This window comes from Perca flavescens, chromosome 9, assembly GCF_004354835.1.
Source record: "Perca flavescens isolate YP-PL-M2 chromosome 9, PFLA_1.0, whole genome shotgun sequence".
NCBI classification, from domain to species: Eukaryota; Metazoa; Chordata; class Actinopteri; order Perciformes; family Percidae; genus Perca; species Perca flavescens.
The window spans coordinates 22,801,912-22,819,747 of NC_041339.1; the positions used below are offsets into that span (position 1 = coordinate 22,801,912).

Here is a 17,836-nt window from a genome sequence, read left to right on the forward strand (position 1 = left end):
CAGTTTTCGCAAAAACCTTAAGAATCCGTGACACCAGTGCACAAACTAAATATTTCATACGCTTGACAGCTCAAAAGCTTCAAAGTTCAGGCTTGAGAGCACTACTATCCATTTATTACTCATCTCAACTAGCGTCATGAAAGTCTTATAATGACCAAGTTGAAGGTGTTATTCTTGAACTAAGTTGTCTCAGGAACAGAGAGAGGATCTTGTAAAGTGCATGTGAAAGGGCAAGAAAAAGAAGATATGTGGGAAAAGTGGTTGCTGATCCTGCAGTGTGGTTTTGCCCACACTCCGAGTAAAATACGTACGGTAGGCCGAGCTGCAAGCATCAAGCCCCAGTGTCGCAGTGCATCATCCAAATTGATCCCTACACTACCCCAACCCAGTTTGTGAGGGTCAATCGGTGATCAAGCCTGGGGAACTAGATTGAACCCCCTTCACCCACCCTCGAAAAAGTCCCACTGAACTCCATCTGCCCTCGATGACCTATCTAGTAAAAGAAAAACACGGTTCATCAAAAGTTCACGTCGTATTTGGCCATATATGCCTCGTAACAAATCCCTGGGATTGGCGGGGAAGGAGGAGGAGGGAGTTTACCAAATTTACCCTGAAAACCATTGCTGATATGACACACGATGTGTTCTGACCCTGATATGCAGGGTCGCTGTTCGGTCAGACTGCCGCTGTGGGCTGTGCGTGCGTGCGTGTGTGTGTGCGTGTGTGCGAAAAAGAAGTGAAACCCCAAAATATCTCTGTTACCAGCCCTGTGTCGTAACATTTCTGAGTCTTCCCCGCCCAACATCAAAACGGGTTCAACTAGAGTTCACGTGTTAGGCCACACCCCCTCGCCACCACGTCAGCAGGCAGACAGCGTGCCGTCACCATAGACTGTAGGTTGTCACGAGTGAGAAAGAGCCCAACCACCCGGGTTTCTGGTTCTGTCGGCGAGGTCACAGCGACCCCCAGTGGGACCGGGGCCACTTTCCCTTCAACCATGAAGGCTCTCATGTCACTTCGTAAATGCATGTTGTGGTCTAAAATCATCTGCAATGAGAGTGTCAAATTCCATGTAAGTATTAGTAAAAATATTTTTATACATATATGTGAATCTATTCATACATAAATTGTTATTTGTCATTAACCGAATAATTGTATACATTTTTATTGTTTATAAATAATGGAGCATTCTATTTTGTAATATTACTGCAACTAGTAATACAAAGTAATTTAATTCGTTAGTAGTTTAATTTATTCTGTATTATCGAATCATGAGGAAAAATAAATGAATAAAAAAAAAAGGTAAATATTTTTCACACTAAATGTTCATGAATTTGTGCTTTTATATATATATATATATATATATATATATATATATATATATATATATATATATATATATATATATATACACACACACACACACACACACACACACACACACATTAATTGTATATATATGATAAATATACATTTTAATTGAAACAATATCCATATTTAAATTACTAAGAAATTATCTTCATACAACATGAAGTATGAGTAAAATAATTAAATTACTTTGTAAGATATGAGCCAACTATCCTGACCTTGGTTCTTTTCATTTCATACTAAATTTAACATGTACAATTGTTTCTTATATTTGAATATAGAAGCCATTGCCACTAATATTTCCATATTTTAGATCATTAGTATTTTATGACAAAAATTGAAATAAAATTGTGACTGCAGATTTATATAAGCTCCGGACTAACTCTATACCGTACAATGTATGGTTAACATAAACGTAACTCAACTTTTTGTTAAATTTGTTTTGTTCATGGTCAAATACTACAAATAATACAACGTACTAAATTCTAAAGTGAAAATAAACATACTAAATAAATTAGATGAACTTTAAAAATATATTCCCTAATAAATATCTCTATAAAAGCACTCTGAAAAAGTGCTAAAAAAAATTTTATTAAGTTATTTAACTAACAATTTTAAAAGATGGTTTACATCCTGAATTTAGATCTAAAATTACATTTTCATTTTTTATATAACAATTATATGAATTATTTAAATGTCAATACAATAATTGCATGTGATATTTTTTGTATTGCAAAAAAAAAAAAAAAAAAAAAAAAATAATAATAATTCACAGCATATTTATCCTTTACACAACACTCTTTAATGCGGATATTGGAAAAGGGGAAACAATACTTCAACTAAAAGTTTACATTCAGTTAAATGTGATAATATGCTCAAAATAGGTTCTTTGTTTCAGTTGCAGGCCTTTGAGTTGATAACCTGTACGTTACTAAAAGGGCAATCAATTCAAGACCTATAAATATAGCCTTTTAATATATTAAAATCCTACATATTGTTGTTTTTGTGAATTACATTATATATCTTTTAAATGCATCGTTCGTCGAGAGAATAATGAAACATAAGCCAATGAAGTATGGTGAAAGTTCATCTTTTCTGTATAGAGACAAGTAATACAATAAAGTTTATGTGTTGCCTACATGTTAGGAGCCCACAAGTGATTCAATACATAAGAAATAAATAGTCTCATGGTACATAACATTTTTGGTGTTTGTGAATACAAAACCTGAACAAATGATCAAGAGGTAAAACACATAATGTAAAGCCTTTTGGGGAAAAAAAAATAAAAAAAATAAAAATAAAAACTGTGCTTTGACAGATTGGTGTGTGCTTTCTGTCCTGCCACCTAAAATAACTACAAGACTCTTTTACAACATAGCTCCTAATAGTGTTTTTTCCCTAAATGTGTATTCGTAATAGTGCCCCTTATGGAGTTATCTGATCGGCTGATATCACACTACAAGCATTTGGCTCAGCAGTACCGACGGGGATATACTTCGGTAGAAAGACTAAGAGTGCCCACTAGTGTTGAACGTATGTACTACATCAGCATCAAACAATTAGAAATATGTACTTTTTTAAAGCAGAAATCTTAAATTTAACCATCACCTTTGTGCCAGGAAGAGGAGACATTTCAATAACTTCCTTCAATTAGGGTTTGACAGATATCCATTGTATTTAGTCTTTCCCTGAAAATTGTATTACTGTAAGGTTTCAAATGCCTTATACATAGTATATTCATCACCACGGGTTGACAGTTAAAACCCACATTAATTCAATTCCTTTGTGTTAGTGTTAGCATTTCTTTTAGACAGTGACCCCAGTGAATACAATGCCTCAATCGTATAGAGGCCATTCTGAATGTATTAACAAAGCACATAATTCCACATTTAAATGAATAAATACAACTCGCAAGGAAAATAAAACATACAAGTTTTTGCAAATGTCCGTGTTCAAGGGGAAACTATTATATCAGACGTAGACCGAATAAATCAGAGTAAAAAAGTGGATTGACATGATTTTTTTGTCGAGGTCAAAATCCTTGTGACGAATCAGCAGAGTAAAGTGTTTGTTACAACTTTGAGCATTTGACTTTAGAGGACAATAACGCGTGGTTTATATTTTGAATGCCTGTTTTTCCAGAAGATGCGGTGTCAAGAACCAAGGCTGAACAGCTCATTTATTCTCCTACAGCTCAAGGATATAGGTCAGCTAAATCCACAACGACTTGGCATGTTTATTAATGGCAGAATGTGTGATGCACCAAAGTGTAGTTGGTACTCTGCAGAACACAAAATTACGGAATCGGCTTTCATCCAAAGATTGGACTCGCGGTGCCAGCAGGATTCCATATTTCCATGGGAAATGAACATATACTGTACACCATAACAGTGCTTTGATCAGCCTCTGCACACAAAGCTGACAAGTCCTATATTTTGCAGAAATTGAAAGTGTGGAGGGACAGTAAGATGCAAGACAGGGAATCTCCCTGAAATACAGGATGAGAGAGGATGTTACAGTCTGGAACTTATCTAACAAAGTATATTTTCATAATTTTCATCATGCAAACCAACATGGAATATATCAACTTATTATTATGAACAACAGGATCCAAAATCCCAGAGACCATTTTTATGGTTACCGGCTTATGTTATGTACAGTATGCATGCAAGAACACAAATGGTCTTGCAATAATACAATACAGGTCATATTGTGAATCCCTTTGGATGAATAAATGTCATTTATAGGTATAATATATAATTATATTTGTAAAAAGCTACCTTCCACATCCACTTTCATTGCATAGTCCATCTGGTGGATTAGCCAGAGCTGACCAACTCGTCCGACTCGTCCGACTCGTCCACTGCAGCGGGTGCAACCAGCCGCTCGTATGAGAAAGCCAGCATCAACTGTATAAGACAATGTTAGATTAGTTTTACTACAAGAAAGACAAAAAGAAGAAAAAGGAGAGAAACTGTTTGGCAAGGCAGCTCTGAGAGGCAAAACAAATGTTGAATGAATATTTATTTATATAATTTATAATATATTATTTGAAATAAATACAGAACAGAATAAATATCAAAAAGTCTGACCTATCCTAGCCAAAAAACGTTTGCATAAAGCACTTTTCTTCACTCGGGTTGCAAAGTGAATCCTGAAAACAGACTGATTTGGAGAAACACCGAACCCCTGCTTCAGAGCCGTCAGTGATGTACAGTAACGGCATGTCTTGAAAACAATGAAAGTCGGAAACACAGGGCTGTGGAGGGAGCTTCCTGGTGGAGCCAATTTAAAAGAAAGAATTGCAAGGTGGACTCTCTTTGTCCATCTCACACAGACACACACTTAGGTTCTTTTTTCTTCTTTCTCAGGGATAGTGGAAACAGTTGCTGAGTAATGAAACTGCCCACGCTTCATTACAGGCACTACAAGCACTTTGTAATGCTTGTTTGTTCCTGAACGCAAGAGGAGCTGCTGGCTATAAACTGTCCACTCGCATCTCCTGTAAATCCTTTTCTTTGGTTTGTTCGTTTCAAATTAGATTCATTGCAATTTTTGCCTGAAATGCAGGGCTGTACCAGGTTTTTTTGAGAAGGTTTGCCGAAGAAATAACCTAGCCTCGTGGTGACGATCACATTGTAAAAATCACAGTATACTAAAGTTTCTGTCACTATGGGGAACGAAAACTCCAAGCCTTGTGAAGCGTCTGGACCCATTGTTGGTACATATTGGTCCTTTCTTTAATTAACCTATTTTATCTGCTTTTATATGTTTAACTGTTTTAACTGCTCTTTATTCGTGTATTTTATCTCTCAGTTCTTTAAATTCTTATACAGCACTGTAAAATGTATTCTTGTCTTTTAAATTGTTTTCTAACTGCTCTTTACGGTGGCCGACAGGGTTCAACGCCCTGCAACTTCAGAAAACACACGCATATAGCAAATTAAGAAAACAACTTCATTAATTTGACAACACATGTGCAGCATTCAACAAACGCGCTGCATATACACACAACACGACCAAATATACAAACGCGCTGCAATTAAAAAACGATGCAAAAAGAAAAGCAAACCCCGAAAAAAGCGATGCAAAAAGACAAACAACTTCATTAATTTGACAACACATGCGCAGCATTCAGCAAACACGATGCAAATACACACAACACAACCAAATACATAAACGTGATGCGAATAAAAAACGATGCAAAAAGAAAAGCACACAAACCCCGAAAACAAATGCAACAAAAAAACGCTGCATCCAGATTCCACAACGGAAGTTCTCCAGACCTCTAGAGGGAAAAGCTAATCAGCTGGATTTTCGTCCCCTTTTCTGCCGTTTTATTAGAGTCGGGTATGGCGGCATAGTAAAAAGAGAACTCCTGTTTCATGCCCTTATTAATAACATAATATATTAGTAATATACAGTCTATGCTCCCGTCTCAGCCGGGAGGCTGGTGCCGTGCTCGAGCTTCGACTTTTCAAAATAAAAGCTCGCGTTTGGTCGGCTCGTCTTCCTTTGGTGTTTTGGATGTTTTTGAACTAAACAGTACGGCAATCATGCTAATGAATACAATAACATTTTCAGCAGATGTCTTACTTACAACACAATGGAGCAAGCAAAGCAGTTTTGTCTTTATGTGCAGGCTGGATGCAGTTTGATAAATCCCACGGTAAATTGGCTGGTTTACTAAACAGGGAGGGATTATAAATAGTCTGTTTTTTGTATTTCAAGAGCGAATTGCTCCACAATATGAATACAGATTGGTTACTTATTTTGTTGTATAATCACAATATTACACTTGAGGGAGGTCTACACTTCAGTGATGCGCTTTCGGACCTAGAAATTAAACCCTCTTATTTAATGTGGCTTAAACAAACATCAACGTTAAACACTGATGCAGTTTTAAATGTTTTATTACCACGAGTTTACAGACACGTCTCTGCTGATTGAGTATCACCTGTGACCCGAGACACACCCACCAAACGAGAGAAAACAGACTAAATCTCTCTCTCTCAAAAATCAGCTGTTCCACTGCTAAGTGTAATATTGTGATTATACAACAAAATAAGTTACCAATCTGTATTCATATTGTGGAGCAATACGCTCTTGAAATACAAAAAATAGTCCCTCCCTGTTTAGTTAACCAGCCAATTTACCGTGGGATTTCTCAAACTGAATAAATCCAGCCTGCACATAAATACAAAACTGCTTTGCTTGCTCCATTGTGTTGCAAGTAAGACATCTGCTGAAAAAGTTATTGTATTCATTAGCATGATTGCCGTACTGTTTAGTTCAAAAACATCCAAAACACCAAAGGAAGACGAGCCAACCAAACGCGAGCTTTTATTTTGAAAAGACGAAGCTCGAGCACGGCACCAGCCTCCCGGCTGAGACGGGAGCATAGACTGTATATTACTAATACATTATATTATTAATAAGGGCATGAGACAGGAGTTCTCTTTTTACTATGCAGCCATACCGACTAATAAAAAGGCCGAAAAGGGGTCGAAAATCCAGCTGATTAGCTGTTCCCTCTAGAGGTCTGGAGAACTTCCGTTGTGGAATCTGGATGCAGCGTTTTCTTGTTGCATTTGTTTTCGGGATTTGTGCGTTTTTCTTTCTGCATCGCTTCTTTTTTCGGGGTTTGCTTTTCTTTTTGCATTGTTTTTTAATTGCAGCGCGTTTGTATATTTGGTTGTGTTTTCTGAAGTTGCAGGGCGTTTGCACCTGTCGGCCACCGTAGCTCTTTCATGTTTTATGTAAAGCACTTTGAATTGCCATGTTGCTGAAATGTGCTATATAAATAAAGCTGCCTTGCCTTGAAATGCACAAATCATTTTAACCATTGCAAGTGCTATTGTCTGCACATAGACAATGAGGGTAAATCAAAGAGTAAATGCTATTTATTTCTATAGGCACATAGCAAACTACGAAGGGATTGAGATTCAGTCTGCAGCCCTAGTTTCTAATAAGGCTCCACTAAATTAGATTTGGTTAAATGTGTGCACTATAATAATGCCACAACTGCAAAAACTGGTGGAGAAATGGTATGTTTGAGGCCTCACATGGTTGCATAAACTGAAAATTCCTAAAACACACAGCCATCTCTCCTCTCCCTCAATCACTCAATAACAAACCGATAATGATTTGGACAGAGACACATTCTCGGTCTTGCAGTCTCCTTTTGCATACCGTTAGCAGTGCCAGCAGTGCCATCATCACCCCAATCATGATGTACATGTTCTCTGTAAGGCCACCAGCCCACAGAGGGCCCATGATGGTAGCTAGACCGCCCACTGAGCGACGCACTCCCTGACTGAAACCTGCAGTACAAGGGAGACACAAAGACTCAACACACCAAACAACGCGGGAGTACAGGAACGCAACAAAATCAAATACCTCCCAACATGCAATGCTTTCTCTTTTCCACTAGATGGTGTAGTTTCTCACCTTGTGTTTCCACAGCAGTAACTTTGGAGAAGAGGGAAACCTGAGCGACAGCTACAAATGGCAAACCCAAAACCTGCAGAAACACCCCAATGATGAACTCAGTCAGCCGCCATGGGAAGCCACCTACAGAAAATACAAAGTGCAACAGAAAACAGCAAAACACTGAGTTAACCCTTGTGTTGTCTTTGGGTCAAATTTGACTCGTTTACACAGTTTTTTTAATATCAGAAATATGGATTTCTTTCAACCAAAATGCCCAAAAATAACTTGGATGCATGCATGTACGTTGTATGGAACCCATGCAGCATTCTTCGCAGGTAAAATGAATGATTACTTACATAGAATTTTGGGTGTTTTATTCAATTTTATAGCATTAAAAAAATATGCCATGTTGCATATTTTTATGCATGTTTTTAAAAGCATCGAAAAAAGTGACAGAAACGTTAGAAACAGCGTCAAAAGCACCAAAAAAGAAAAAAATCATTCCCAATTTGGACCCGAAAAGGACAACAAGTTAATGGTCTAGGGGAAGACAACACAAAGGTTAATACACATGATACAGCCAAGTTGCAATGGGGCATTTCAAATGTTTGACCGTGAGGATGATTGTCATCGATTTTAGATCTGCTGTATTAACGAGTGTGTTCACCGAACACGAGGATGTTTCTATACTTAGCAAAAGTTATTCATATAAATATGTAAACCTGTTTTATTGAATAAACTGACTCTTAGTGGGAGATGTTTGGAGGTATAAGTTACTGTTGATGAAGATCTGTGTGTACAGCAACAAAGGTGAGAAGTTTCTTCAGTGCAGTCTGACCTAGTGGGTTAGCCAGGAAGATGAGGCACCAGACAGCAGAGACGTTGCAGATGGTCAGACCGATGGCCAGGACCACTCGCTCAGCAACACGCTGGCTCAGCCAGTACACAAATAGAAAGCCAGCGATCACCTCCACACCGCAGAGACAGTACATCACGCTGTTCTCCAGCTCCCCGTAACCAAAGTACTTCTGGGTCATCGGGGTCACCATGGTCTGAGGAGGGAATGAGACATTGGCACAGTGCAGAAATGCTCAAATTAACAAGTCCTGAAAACATAGGTAAAAATGTCTGCCAGTGGTATGTCATAATCCCTATCCCAGCATTGTTTTACTCCTTCCTAAATTATTTAGAAACAAGAATCAATATCTTGTAAACAGGCAGATTACTCCACTAGTTTCAGGAAAATGATCCCCAACTAGAAAAGTACAAAGAGAACTTGGGTTTTTATTTAATAATAGGATATCTGTGTCTTTACTGCACCTCCAGCGCTGTCTGATTGAAGAGGGTGATGAACTGAGCAGCCAGCAGCACGACCACTTCTTCTCTCAGGAACTCTACAAAGAGTCAGAGATATAACTTTTAAAACCTTACATTTGAAGAACTTGTTTTACGGCGTCGTACAGACTTTTTAATGGACGCTAGCATAATATTGACACACGCACTGTCAACCACTCACCTCGGGATATGAAAGTCTTCAAGGAACAGAAAGACTCATAGGACTCTGGTAGCCCGGGCGAGGGAGAAGGAGAGATCTGATTTAGCGTGGTATTTGAGGCAGCAGAGACCTCCAAACTGGGTGGTTTGGATACCTCGACCGAGCCGTAGGACCACCCCACCTCCTGGGACCCCATCAGCGGCCTTTCCTCGTCATTGTCCTCTTCCACCAGCCCTCGCTCGTCGTCGTCGTCATCGTCCTCCTCCTCCTCCTCCTCCTCAATGCTCTGGCCTGGTGAACTCTCATTGGACTTCCTGTTCTCTAGAGGCGGTAGATCCCAGTACATGAAGATCACCACCAGTTGAAGCACAGTCCAGAGCAGGCACATGAACAACTGCAGGGTGTGGAAGAAAAGTGTTATGTTTTCTATGAGGCAGCAAAAAAAAAAAAAAAAAAAAAACATCCCTGGCATGCCAGATTACCAGTCAGTCACTGTTGTGGACCCTTACCCCTGGCGCCGTATATTTATTGACCACGAGAGGACCCAGGTGGAAATCACACAGCCTCAGGAAGATGTTACATGCTGGACCTGTGTTAAACACAAAGTTCAAACCGGTTTTGTCACTGCATGACCTTGGCAAATCATTCTATATAATCTTGGTAAGGAGCAAATTAATCTTAAAAGCAACTGCTATCATACAGGCTTTTTGTTCGTATCATCATGTGTAATTGCCCGTGCACTATTATTTAACATTTGCATGTGAGCCTTCAGCATTCACTGTGTGAAATGTATCAGGAAGCTAGATGGCCAGTAATCTCTACCCACTCCAATCTCTATCTTATTTTCTGTGAAAACAAATCAAAACCATCACTGTGTATAATATTTTAACTCAAATGATCAGCAGGCAGCCTTTAGAATTTGCACTGACCAATCAGAAGGCCAGCTTGTCGACATGCCATGACACTAGCAAACACAGTGGCACGGTCCTCGGGGGCAGTGTTTCTGGTCAGGAAGCCAAAGATAGATGAGCCAGCACCTGTGCCCATGCCTGAGGAAAATACATATTTCATGACTAAATCACAGCACTTAAAAACAGCGAGGTTGAAACCCGGAGCTCGTAAATCATTTTTGTTTTCTTGTCATATCATTTATTATCGTATTCCTGAAATAGACAACATAAGAGGGGATTTGCTGCTGCTATTGGGTGGGTGCTCTTACATATTCAGAGCAAACTGTATCCCAGGGTTTTCAAACTATTGGATATTTTTAATTGACCACACATTGATATTGTATATATGAGTGAAATATGCGTCACATTTAAAAGATACTGAACAACAGCCATAAGAAGCCCTAAACAACGATACAACATTCTATATATAAGCTCCAAGTTATACCTTTTTATAATGATCCTGCAAAGCTCTACTGATATATTCTACTGGCTTACTACTTGCCAAATGGTTAAGTCACAGTATAACCTTCTGCAGACTCACCTGCCACCAGTCTGCTTGACAGTAACAGCCATTTGGAGTAGCCTATAAAGTACATAAAATTACCTGTGGAGCAAAAAGGAGTAGAACAATAAAGTGAACCAAATAGAATTAACAAATGCAGTTTGTGTTTCTGACATGACAATACGGTTTTAAGGTAGTAGCGGTGGAAATACAAAACATGAGCGCACTCACCAATTAACTCAAAAAAGTTGGCAAACAAAATGATTTTCTTGGTGGTCTGTGTTCTGTCGGACCAGTGGCCAAACAGCGGTCCCGACAGGAGGCCAGTCAAGCTGAATGCAGACAGGGCCAAGCCCAGAAAGTAAGGCGCTGCATCCAAAGTTTGCAAGTACATCCATATTGTGGGCAATATTACAGCTAGGGAGACAGAAGGAAGCAACATTAGTTTTTATCTGAAGTAATGTTACAGTTCTGTGTGATTTGAAAACAGCTAATGTTAACACATGATGAATCTACACACTCTGAGTGATGCTGAGTCATTGTGTCATAAGCCCTATGTGGAGTCAATCGGCCATAATGTAGCTCTGTTGGGCTTCCATGTGGCATCTCATTGATGGTTATTGCAACCCTGTGACTCTAAGCCCTATAGTGACATTTATCGGCGGCTGAGTTTGTGAGATGACGGTGAAACATGACATTAGATGTCTGTATGGTTTATATCCAGGTGCAACTTTAAATCTATTCCATGTCAGTGCTAGTAATGCCATTAGAGCATGCAGCGGTAGCTCTCCCTGTCAATAATGCCTCCAGCCTTATTATCATATAGACAAAGGGAACTGCTGCTGACCAAATACAATCCTAATTCAATTATTGCGTCAGAAGACACAAAAAGCATGCTCTCAGGAAATTCCAGAGGAAAGGAAAATGGCTTGTCATCTAAAGGGGATTTGATCACCCCGATTGATACATTTATTTGTGGAGTGATAAAAGCATGTTAGATTGAGTATTGCTTCTTTGTCACAGCTTTAAGGACATTATACCTTATGCATGTCCAATTCTGTGGCTGCTATACGAGTTTTACCATTTGCAAAGTGAAGACAGAATTTCACAACAAGACAATACTCTCTCAAGATCACGAGTCAAACTCAAGGCCCACGGGCCAAATCCGGCCCCTCGCAGATTTTGATCCGGCCCGCATATCAATTTAGGTTCACAATAAATTTCGGCCCACCTAGTTGTTGTCACTTTTGCCGATGCTTTTGGCAATTTATTTCCCCCCATTTATTAAGTTTGTTTTTGTTGCTTTTTCCAGTCTTTTTTCTATGATGGCTAAGGACTTTTTTGCTGACTTTTTTAGGGCTTTATGTCAACCAAACTGTAAGGGAGAAGACTTTATAAGACATGCAATAATACAGTCAAAGATATTTGACTTTTTCAAAATGAAAGCATGTAAATAAACTCTAAATGTCTGGCCCTTGATGTGGTTCTTATTTTCCCAATGTGGCCCTCTGGGAATCTGAGTTAGACACCCCTGCTCAAGATCAACATTCAGAGAAAGGTTTTACATCAAGGCTAGCCTAAAAACAATGGGCCTCAATCACCAACCATTCTTACGAAGAAATGTGTTCTTAAACCCTTCTTACGCACTTTTTACAAAGATCCTGGCATTCACTAATGTTTTCTTAACTTGGATTTGTTCTTGGCTAAGAACAAAATCTACGAACACTGAAAAGCACTCTTACGCACGTTTGAGTGATAATTTGCTCCAAATGATTGGTTACTGCATTTTATTCAATTCTACAGTCGTTTACAATGATAGTATTGTACTGTAATGTATTTCTGATCATTTGTTGAAAAAAAAAAAAAAAAAAAAAAAAAAAATCATAGTATGCAAAAAAAACACTAACACTGCAATTTACATCAGCAATTAAACTGATTAAATCCTGCATTATTTGGTGATTGATCGCTATTTATAGGGCCAAAATGCAGTGGTAGAATGTAACAAAGTAAAAATTCTTCATAACTTTAAATTTTTCACCTATCTGTACTTTACTTAAGTAGACTCAATAGTGCATAGCCTACTTTTGACTTTTACTTTGTTACATTTTGCAGCAATTATCTATACTTTCTACTCCACTACTGTTCCGTTACATTTTCTGATCAGTTTTCCCCCTGCCAAAACGTCTTCCTGACCGTCACACGTTTGTCTCTCCAGTGAAGTTTTGTTGCCTGGAGCAGCGCCGCTGATCCTCGGCAATACAGCCTCCGGTGAAAGTGAAAATGTTTGTTTGTTTTTTTATTATTCCCGTTTTTAAATCAAAGTTGCCATCTATTTCTTGCCACAGCTTCGTTTACTCCAGGCTGCGTAAGACGCGTTCATATCTTATTTAATTGGCTGGACCTCTTCACAGCTCCATGTCCGCTGCTTCACACACACACTTTATTTGCTTACTTGCATGGTTAAAGAAAATAAAATACATCCATGAATAAAACCAACCGCATTTCGATTCTAACAACACATTTCCGTTTTATGCTGGTTAGGATAGGAACTTCTTTTAAAAGCCAGGCCTTGTTTGTGGTAGTGGACATTTTCTACTTTTACTAAAGTAAATAGGTCTCTGGTTATTTGTACTTTTATTTAAGTAGGCCTACTGAGATTCAGTAGGCTACGCGGCTCCGACAATCTCTAACGCAGTCTGCCACTTCCCAGGAGGTGCACAGGAAGTGTCATGTCCTTATATGGGAATTTGCATGGCGTTATCTTATGCTAATTAGGAACAACTGGCACGCGCTTTCAGTTACGAAGACGTTGGATTCATCAATCCTAAGAACACAGGTGCGAACAATTCTGCTGTTTAAGAACACGTCATAAATCCGACATAGACTTCTTAGAAACTTTAAGAAAGTAGGCCTATTTAAGAGAAAACTTAAGAAGATAGGTGAATGAGGCCCGATGGCTTGTGGGCTGGGCTAATTAAGAGGTCTGAGTAACAACAGAGGTGAACGGAACTCAAGGAATCCTGGACAGGCTAATTAATTAATAATTAACAATACAATCTGATTCAATCTGCCCTAATCCACTTCAATACCTCTGCTATTGTAATGATCTGTCTGCATTGGGGGGTGTCTGGTAAATGTGTCATGTAAGTTCAAGAAAGCTTCTCAAAAGACTAGCTTTCTGGATGAGTAGGCCTAGATCAAAGGATCTGTACACCGGGATCTGTTAACGTAAAGTAGCCTAGTTTGTCTCAGCACAGAGTGAACTTGATCAGTAAACAGGACAAGACAATATTGGGATAAGCTAAAACTCAAACTATCAGAGGCCTGTTCCAGAAAGCAGTTTTAGTGAAAACTCTGAGTTTGTTAACCCTGAGATGAGGGGAAACTCTGGGTTTTCTGTTTCAGAAAGAGAGGCAACTTAACCTCAGAGTCCGTTACTATGGTAACCGAGCCTGTGAACCTAACCTGGTCGGGAGCAGGTTTTCTTCAAGAAACCTCAAGTTTCTCCCTCTAAGAGGGAGGAGACTGAGAAAAAAAAACCTAGAGTTTCTCGCAGTCTAATTTCCTCATTCAGTCTGTATCAAGCGCATTTCAATACAGTTTATCTGCATGAATTAATAAAAAATTTTTTTTTTAAAAGTATTGGTTTAAGTTAGGCATAGGCCTACTATAAAACGTTTTTTTCTCAAACATGTCATGTCCTTTTGTCGACGATCCTGTTGATGAAGAAGCTGTATTAATTCACAGAGTTTACGTCGGCAGATGATATTGAGTCCCGACTATAGATGGAGCACATTTTCATTTCCACATAACCGATTTGAGAGGTATTTTTTAAAATCACAGTCCATTAGATGTAGGCCTAGATACCTTATCCGTCCTCATATCACTAACATCAACCATTGTGGACAGGCTTTAACATCCCAGCAGATTCTTTGTGTCGCATTACGTTTTTTTGCAAACTGCAGTTTTTACACCAGTGTAGCCGATCATACTGTAATAGTAGCCTAAAGCCACGGTGTGCAGAGCCGTCAGAAAAGTGTGACTTGCTCTGAAATGTTTTTTTAAACATTTTTATAGTGTTCCCTGGACACAAACCAGTGAGAAAAAAAATGAAATAAATTACACATTATAGTTCTGTTATAAATGAAATTATAGGTGTAATACAAATTATAGGTGTAATACAATTCCAGTTTTCACCAGTAATATTATAAGTTAACTGTGATTAAATATGAAATTAATACACTATTAATGCGTACGCATTGACTCGAGCAGCAATTTTCTCCCACACCAATTCTCTCTCTTTTGCAGCAGCAACCGCTGTCTTGCTTTTTTAACGAAATGCATGTTCAAACCATAGACAGTAGGTTCAAACTCGCTGTTTGTGCACAGGAGTATTTCCGCCGACCAGTTTGTTTGTAGTTGTTGCCATGGTGAATCGTAGTATCAAGGCTCCATTCCTACTGCCTTTTTATTGTGGTTGTGCACGCGCGTAACCCTGAGTGAACCTACTCAGAGTTGATTGAACCAACTTAAATCAGCTGTTCTGGAACCAAAAACTCTGGAGTTTCCCCATCTCAGGGTAAATCAACTCCGAGTTCAGGGTTAGACTCAGTTTGTTAACAGACCCCTGGTAATAATTAGCCTACCTATTCTAAAACCTTCAGTGAGTGACCATTGAAAAAACATGTCAACTGCAGTGCAAAACAGTCCTGCAATTAATACCGTTTATATATTCATAAACTTAAAACAAAAATTAAGAACATTTATTTCTCTGTGGTAACAATGCTTTTTGGCAATACATCTTATACCGTTGGAAAGCCTATTTAGTTCCCTTTCAAATGGTGCCCCATTTGTAAGGAACATGCATTTGTGGGATGAGAAAGAGAGCTCAGTATGTGGTTTGCGCCCATGAAAATTTGCCAAATCTTCTCTGCCAATGCCAAACAGCTTATTCTGCCATTGACTCATTTGTTGTTTGGTGGATTGGATGATTGAAGTTTGAAGAAACAAGACATATTGGCAATTTAACAATGTATTCATTTAACAAACAGGAGCCTTAGTAGCATGTGGAAGAACCATACACAGCCACAACAGCCTGGCACCTCATCCTCATGCTGGTCACACACTGCTGTGGGTTGGCATCCCATTCTTCAACCAGCATTTGTCGCAAGTCAGCCAACGTGGTTGTGTTGGTCACTCTCGCACGAACAGCACGCCCAAGCTGATCCCACAAGTGTTCAACGGGGTTGAGGTCAGGACTGCTGGCAGGCCAGTCCATCCGCTCCACTCCCCCATTCTGGAGGTAGTCTCTGATAAACCCTGCTCCGTGAGGACGAGCATTGTCATCTTGGAGGATAGAGTTGGGTCGCACACTGTGGAGATATGGGATGGCCACTGGTCGCAGAATCAGGCACCTGATTGTCAGCACCTGGGGGTACCAGAAGCTCAAAACAAGAGTCAATAGCAACAGCAAAGAAAAGCCGTTTGGCATTGTCACAGACGATTTGGCAGATTTTTCATGGGCACAACCCACATACTCCACATAGCTTTGCTGCTCATCCCACGAATGAATGTTCCTTACAAATGGGGCACCATTTGAAAGGGAACTAAACAGGCTTTCCAAAGGTATAAGATTTATTGCCAAAAAGTATTGTTACCACAGAGAAATAATCCAAACACAAATTTCCTTACTTTTTGTTTTAAGTTTATATATACACACACACTACACATACATTTCACAGGGTGTCTCTGAGGCAGAATCTGGAATTTATTAAACATTTTAGTCAAAACACAACTTATAACATAACAGGCAGATAACACTAACCCAACAATGGAACAGTAAAATGAAGATATTGCTTAATTGATGTCCTTTGTAAAACTAAAATCCTAAATACAGTCCTAGCCAAAGTGTTATTTCCCTTCTAGGCTTATAGTTGTGTAAAACATCTCCTCATAAGAACAAATGCAAACTACCTGCACTAATCAACTTGTCAAATCACAGTTCAAGCGTTTCACCAAAAAGCAGGTGTGTTAGAAAAATTCACTCGACGTGGCAATGAAAATATTTAGGAGACGATAAGACACCTGTGAATGTATTACTGAGGATTTCTGTGTCACAGATTCAATTAAGTGTTACAACACAAAAGGCGAGAGCATAAACCATAACACAACACAGATCTTACCATATTCCACACCGCTAAGAAGAAATATGAGCCCAATGGTGAAGAACGTCAGCTTCCTCTTCAGTCGATTATCCATCACGTTTGGCTATTATAAACCGCTTTCTATACTTGAAACTGACAGACTTGTCGCCTTCATTATGCTTCAAGATACATGCTCATTCAAGTCGCTCTAAAAAAACACCACAGATGACATAATTCCGAGTGCGGTGCTTCCAATTAGAGCCGAATGCAAGGACATATCACCAAGCCCATCTACAGCCAGAATGAAAAGAAACAACTTTAAATAGGAGTGCGTATTGTTCTACATATCTCTACACTGAGTGTGCACGACGCTAGTTTAGGTCCGTGAAGCGCAGTGAACTCGCTGAGCAGCTTGCTTTTTAAGCACCAGCTCCAACTCGCAAACATTGCTCAATGCTCAAGAGCGTCCCCGGGAGTTTAGTTCAACCTACATCACTTCCGGCGGACAGTCCCACGTACGGCATCCACTGCTTCTTATATACTGTCTATGATCCACTGCATCCGCTCCCAAAATATCTCAGTTGAAATATCTCATTCTCACTCTCCAACAGATGTGTATGTGTCAGATTCATTTATGCGTTCGGATCCAGATGCGAGGCCAGTTAATGATAAAAATATAATGTAGCACTGTGATAAATCCTTTAGAGCAAGTTTAACATAAGGTGCACTGTAAAATGATTAGAAATCACTGAATGGCTAGAATGAGAAAAACAACTGTGATAAGCTTTAGAAAATGCGTTGTAAAGTAAACCCAGTTGTAGGAAATAGATATAAAGACACAATGACATTTTATAATCATTTGTAAATCAAAAATAGACCGACAGCTTGTTATTATAAGGTGCACAAGCTGTAAAAATAAACTTAAAATATGAAGTTTTTTAAAGAA

General features: G+C 39.0%; 1 protein-coding gene across 3 annotated transcripts; it reads right to left on the reverse strand.

Annotated features, from left to right (window-relative positions):
• Nucleotides 1-936: 936 nt before the first annotated feature.
• mfsd8l1 (major facilitator superfamily domain containing 8-like 1) lies at nucleotides 937-17,386 on the reverse strand. Of its 3 annotated transcripts, none has more exons than XM_028587406.1 (12): nucleotides 16,930-17,386; nucleotides 10,979-11,164; nucleotides 10,787-10,849; nucleotides 10,225-10,344; nucleotides 9,805-9,884; nucleotides 9,317-9,689; nucleotides 9,121-9,194; nucleotides 8,639-8,852; nucleotides 7,819-7,941; nucleotides 7,561-7,691; nucleotides 4,149-4,277; nucleotides 937-1,047 (listed from the first exon to the last, which is right to left on the reverse strand). In XM_028587406.1, the coding sequence occupies exons 1-11, from the start codon at nucleotides 17,003-17,005 to the stop codon at nucleotides 4,188-4,190; spliced, it is 1,530 nt and encodes a 509-aa protein (XP_028443207.1). In that variant the 5' UTR covers nucleotides 17,006-17,386; the 3' UTR covers nucleotides 937-1,047; nucleotides 4,149-4,187. The 3 variants fall into 3 exon arrangements, with proteins under 3 accessions (XP_028443207.1, XP_028443206.1, XP_028443205.1); XM_028587405.1 differs by lacking the exon at nucleotides 937-1,047 and adding an exon at nucleotides 3,585-3,786; XM_028587404.1 differs by lacking the exon at nucleotides 937-1,047 and adding an exon at nucleotides 3,585-3,856.
• Between the last annotated feature and the right edge of the window lie 450 nt (nucleotides 17,387-17,836).

What these genes read in the sequence shown, in the direction of transcription:
- mfsd8l1 (XM_028587406.1), bottom strand. Translation starts at nt 17,005, where the DNA reads ATGGATAATCGACTGAAGAGGAAGCTGACGTTCTTCACCATTGGGCTC. An exon ending in ACAAGCTGGCCTTCTGATTG is followed by an intron (nt 9,885 to 10,224) that starts GTCAGTGCAAAT and finishes TGTTTAACACAG; the next exon opens with GTCCAGCATGTAACATCTTC. An exon ending in CACTGCTGGCACTGCTAACG is followed by an intron (nt 4,278 to 7,560) that starts GTATGCAAAAGG and finishes TGTCTTATACAG; the next exon opens with TTGATGCTGGCTTTCTCATA.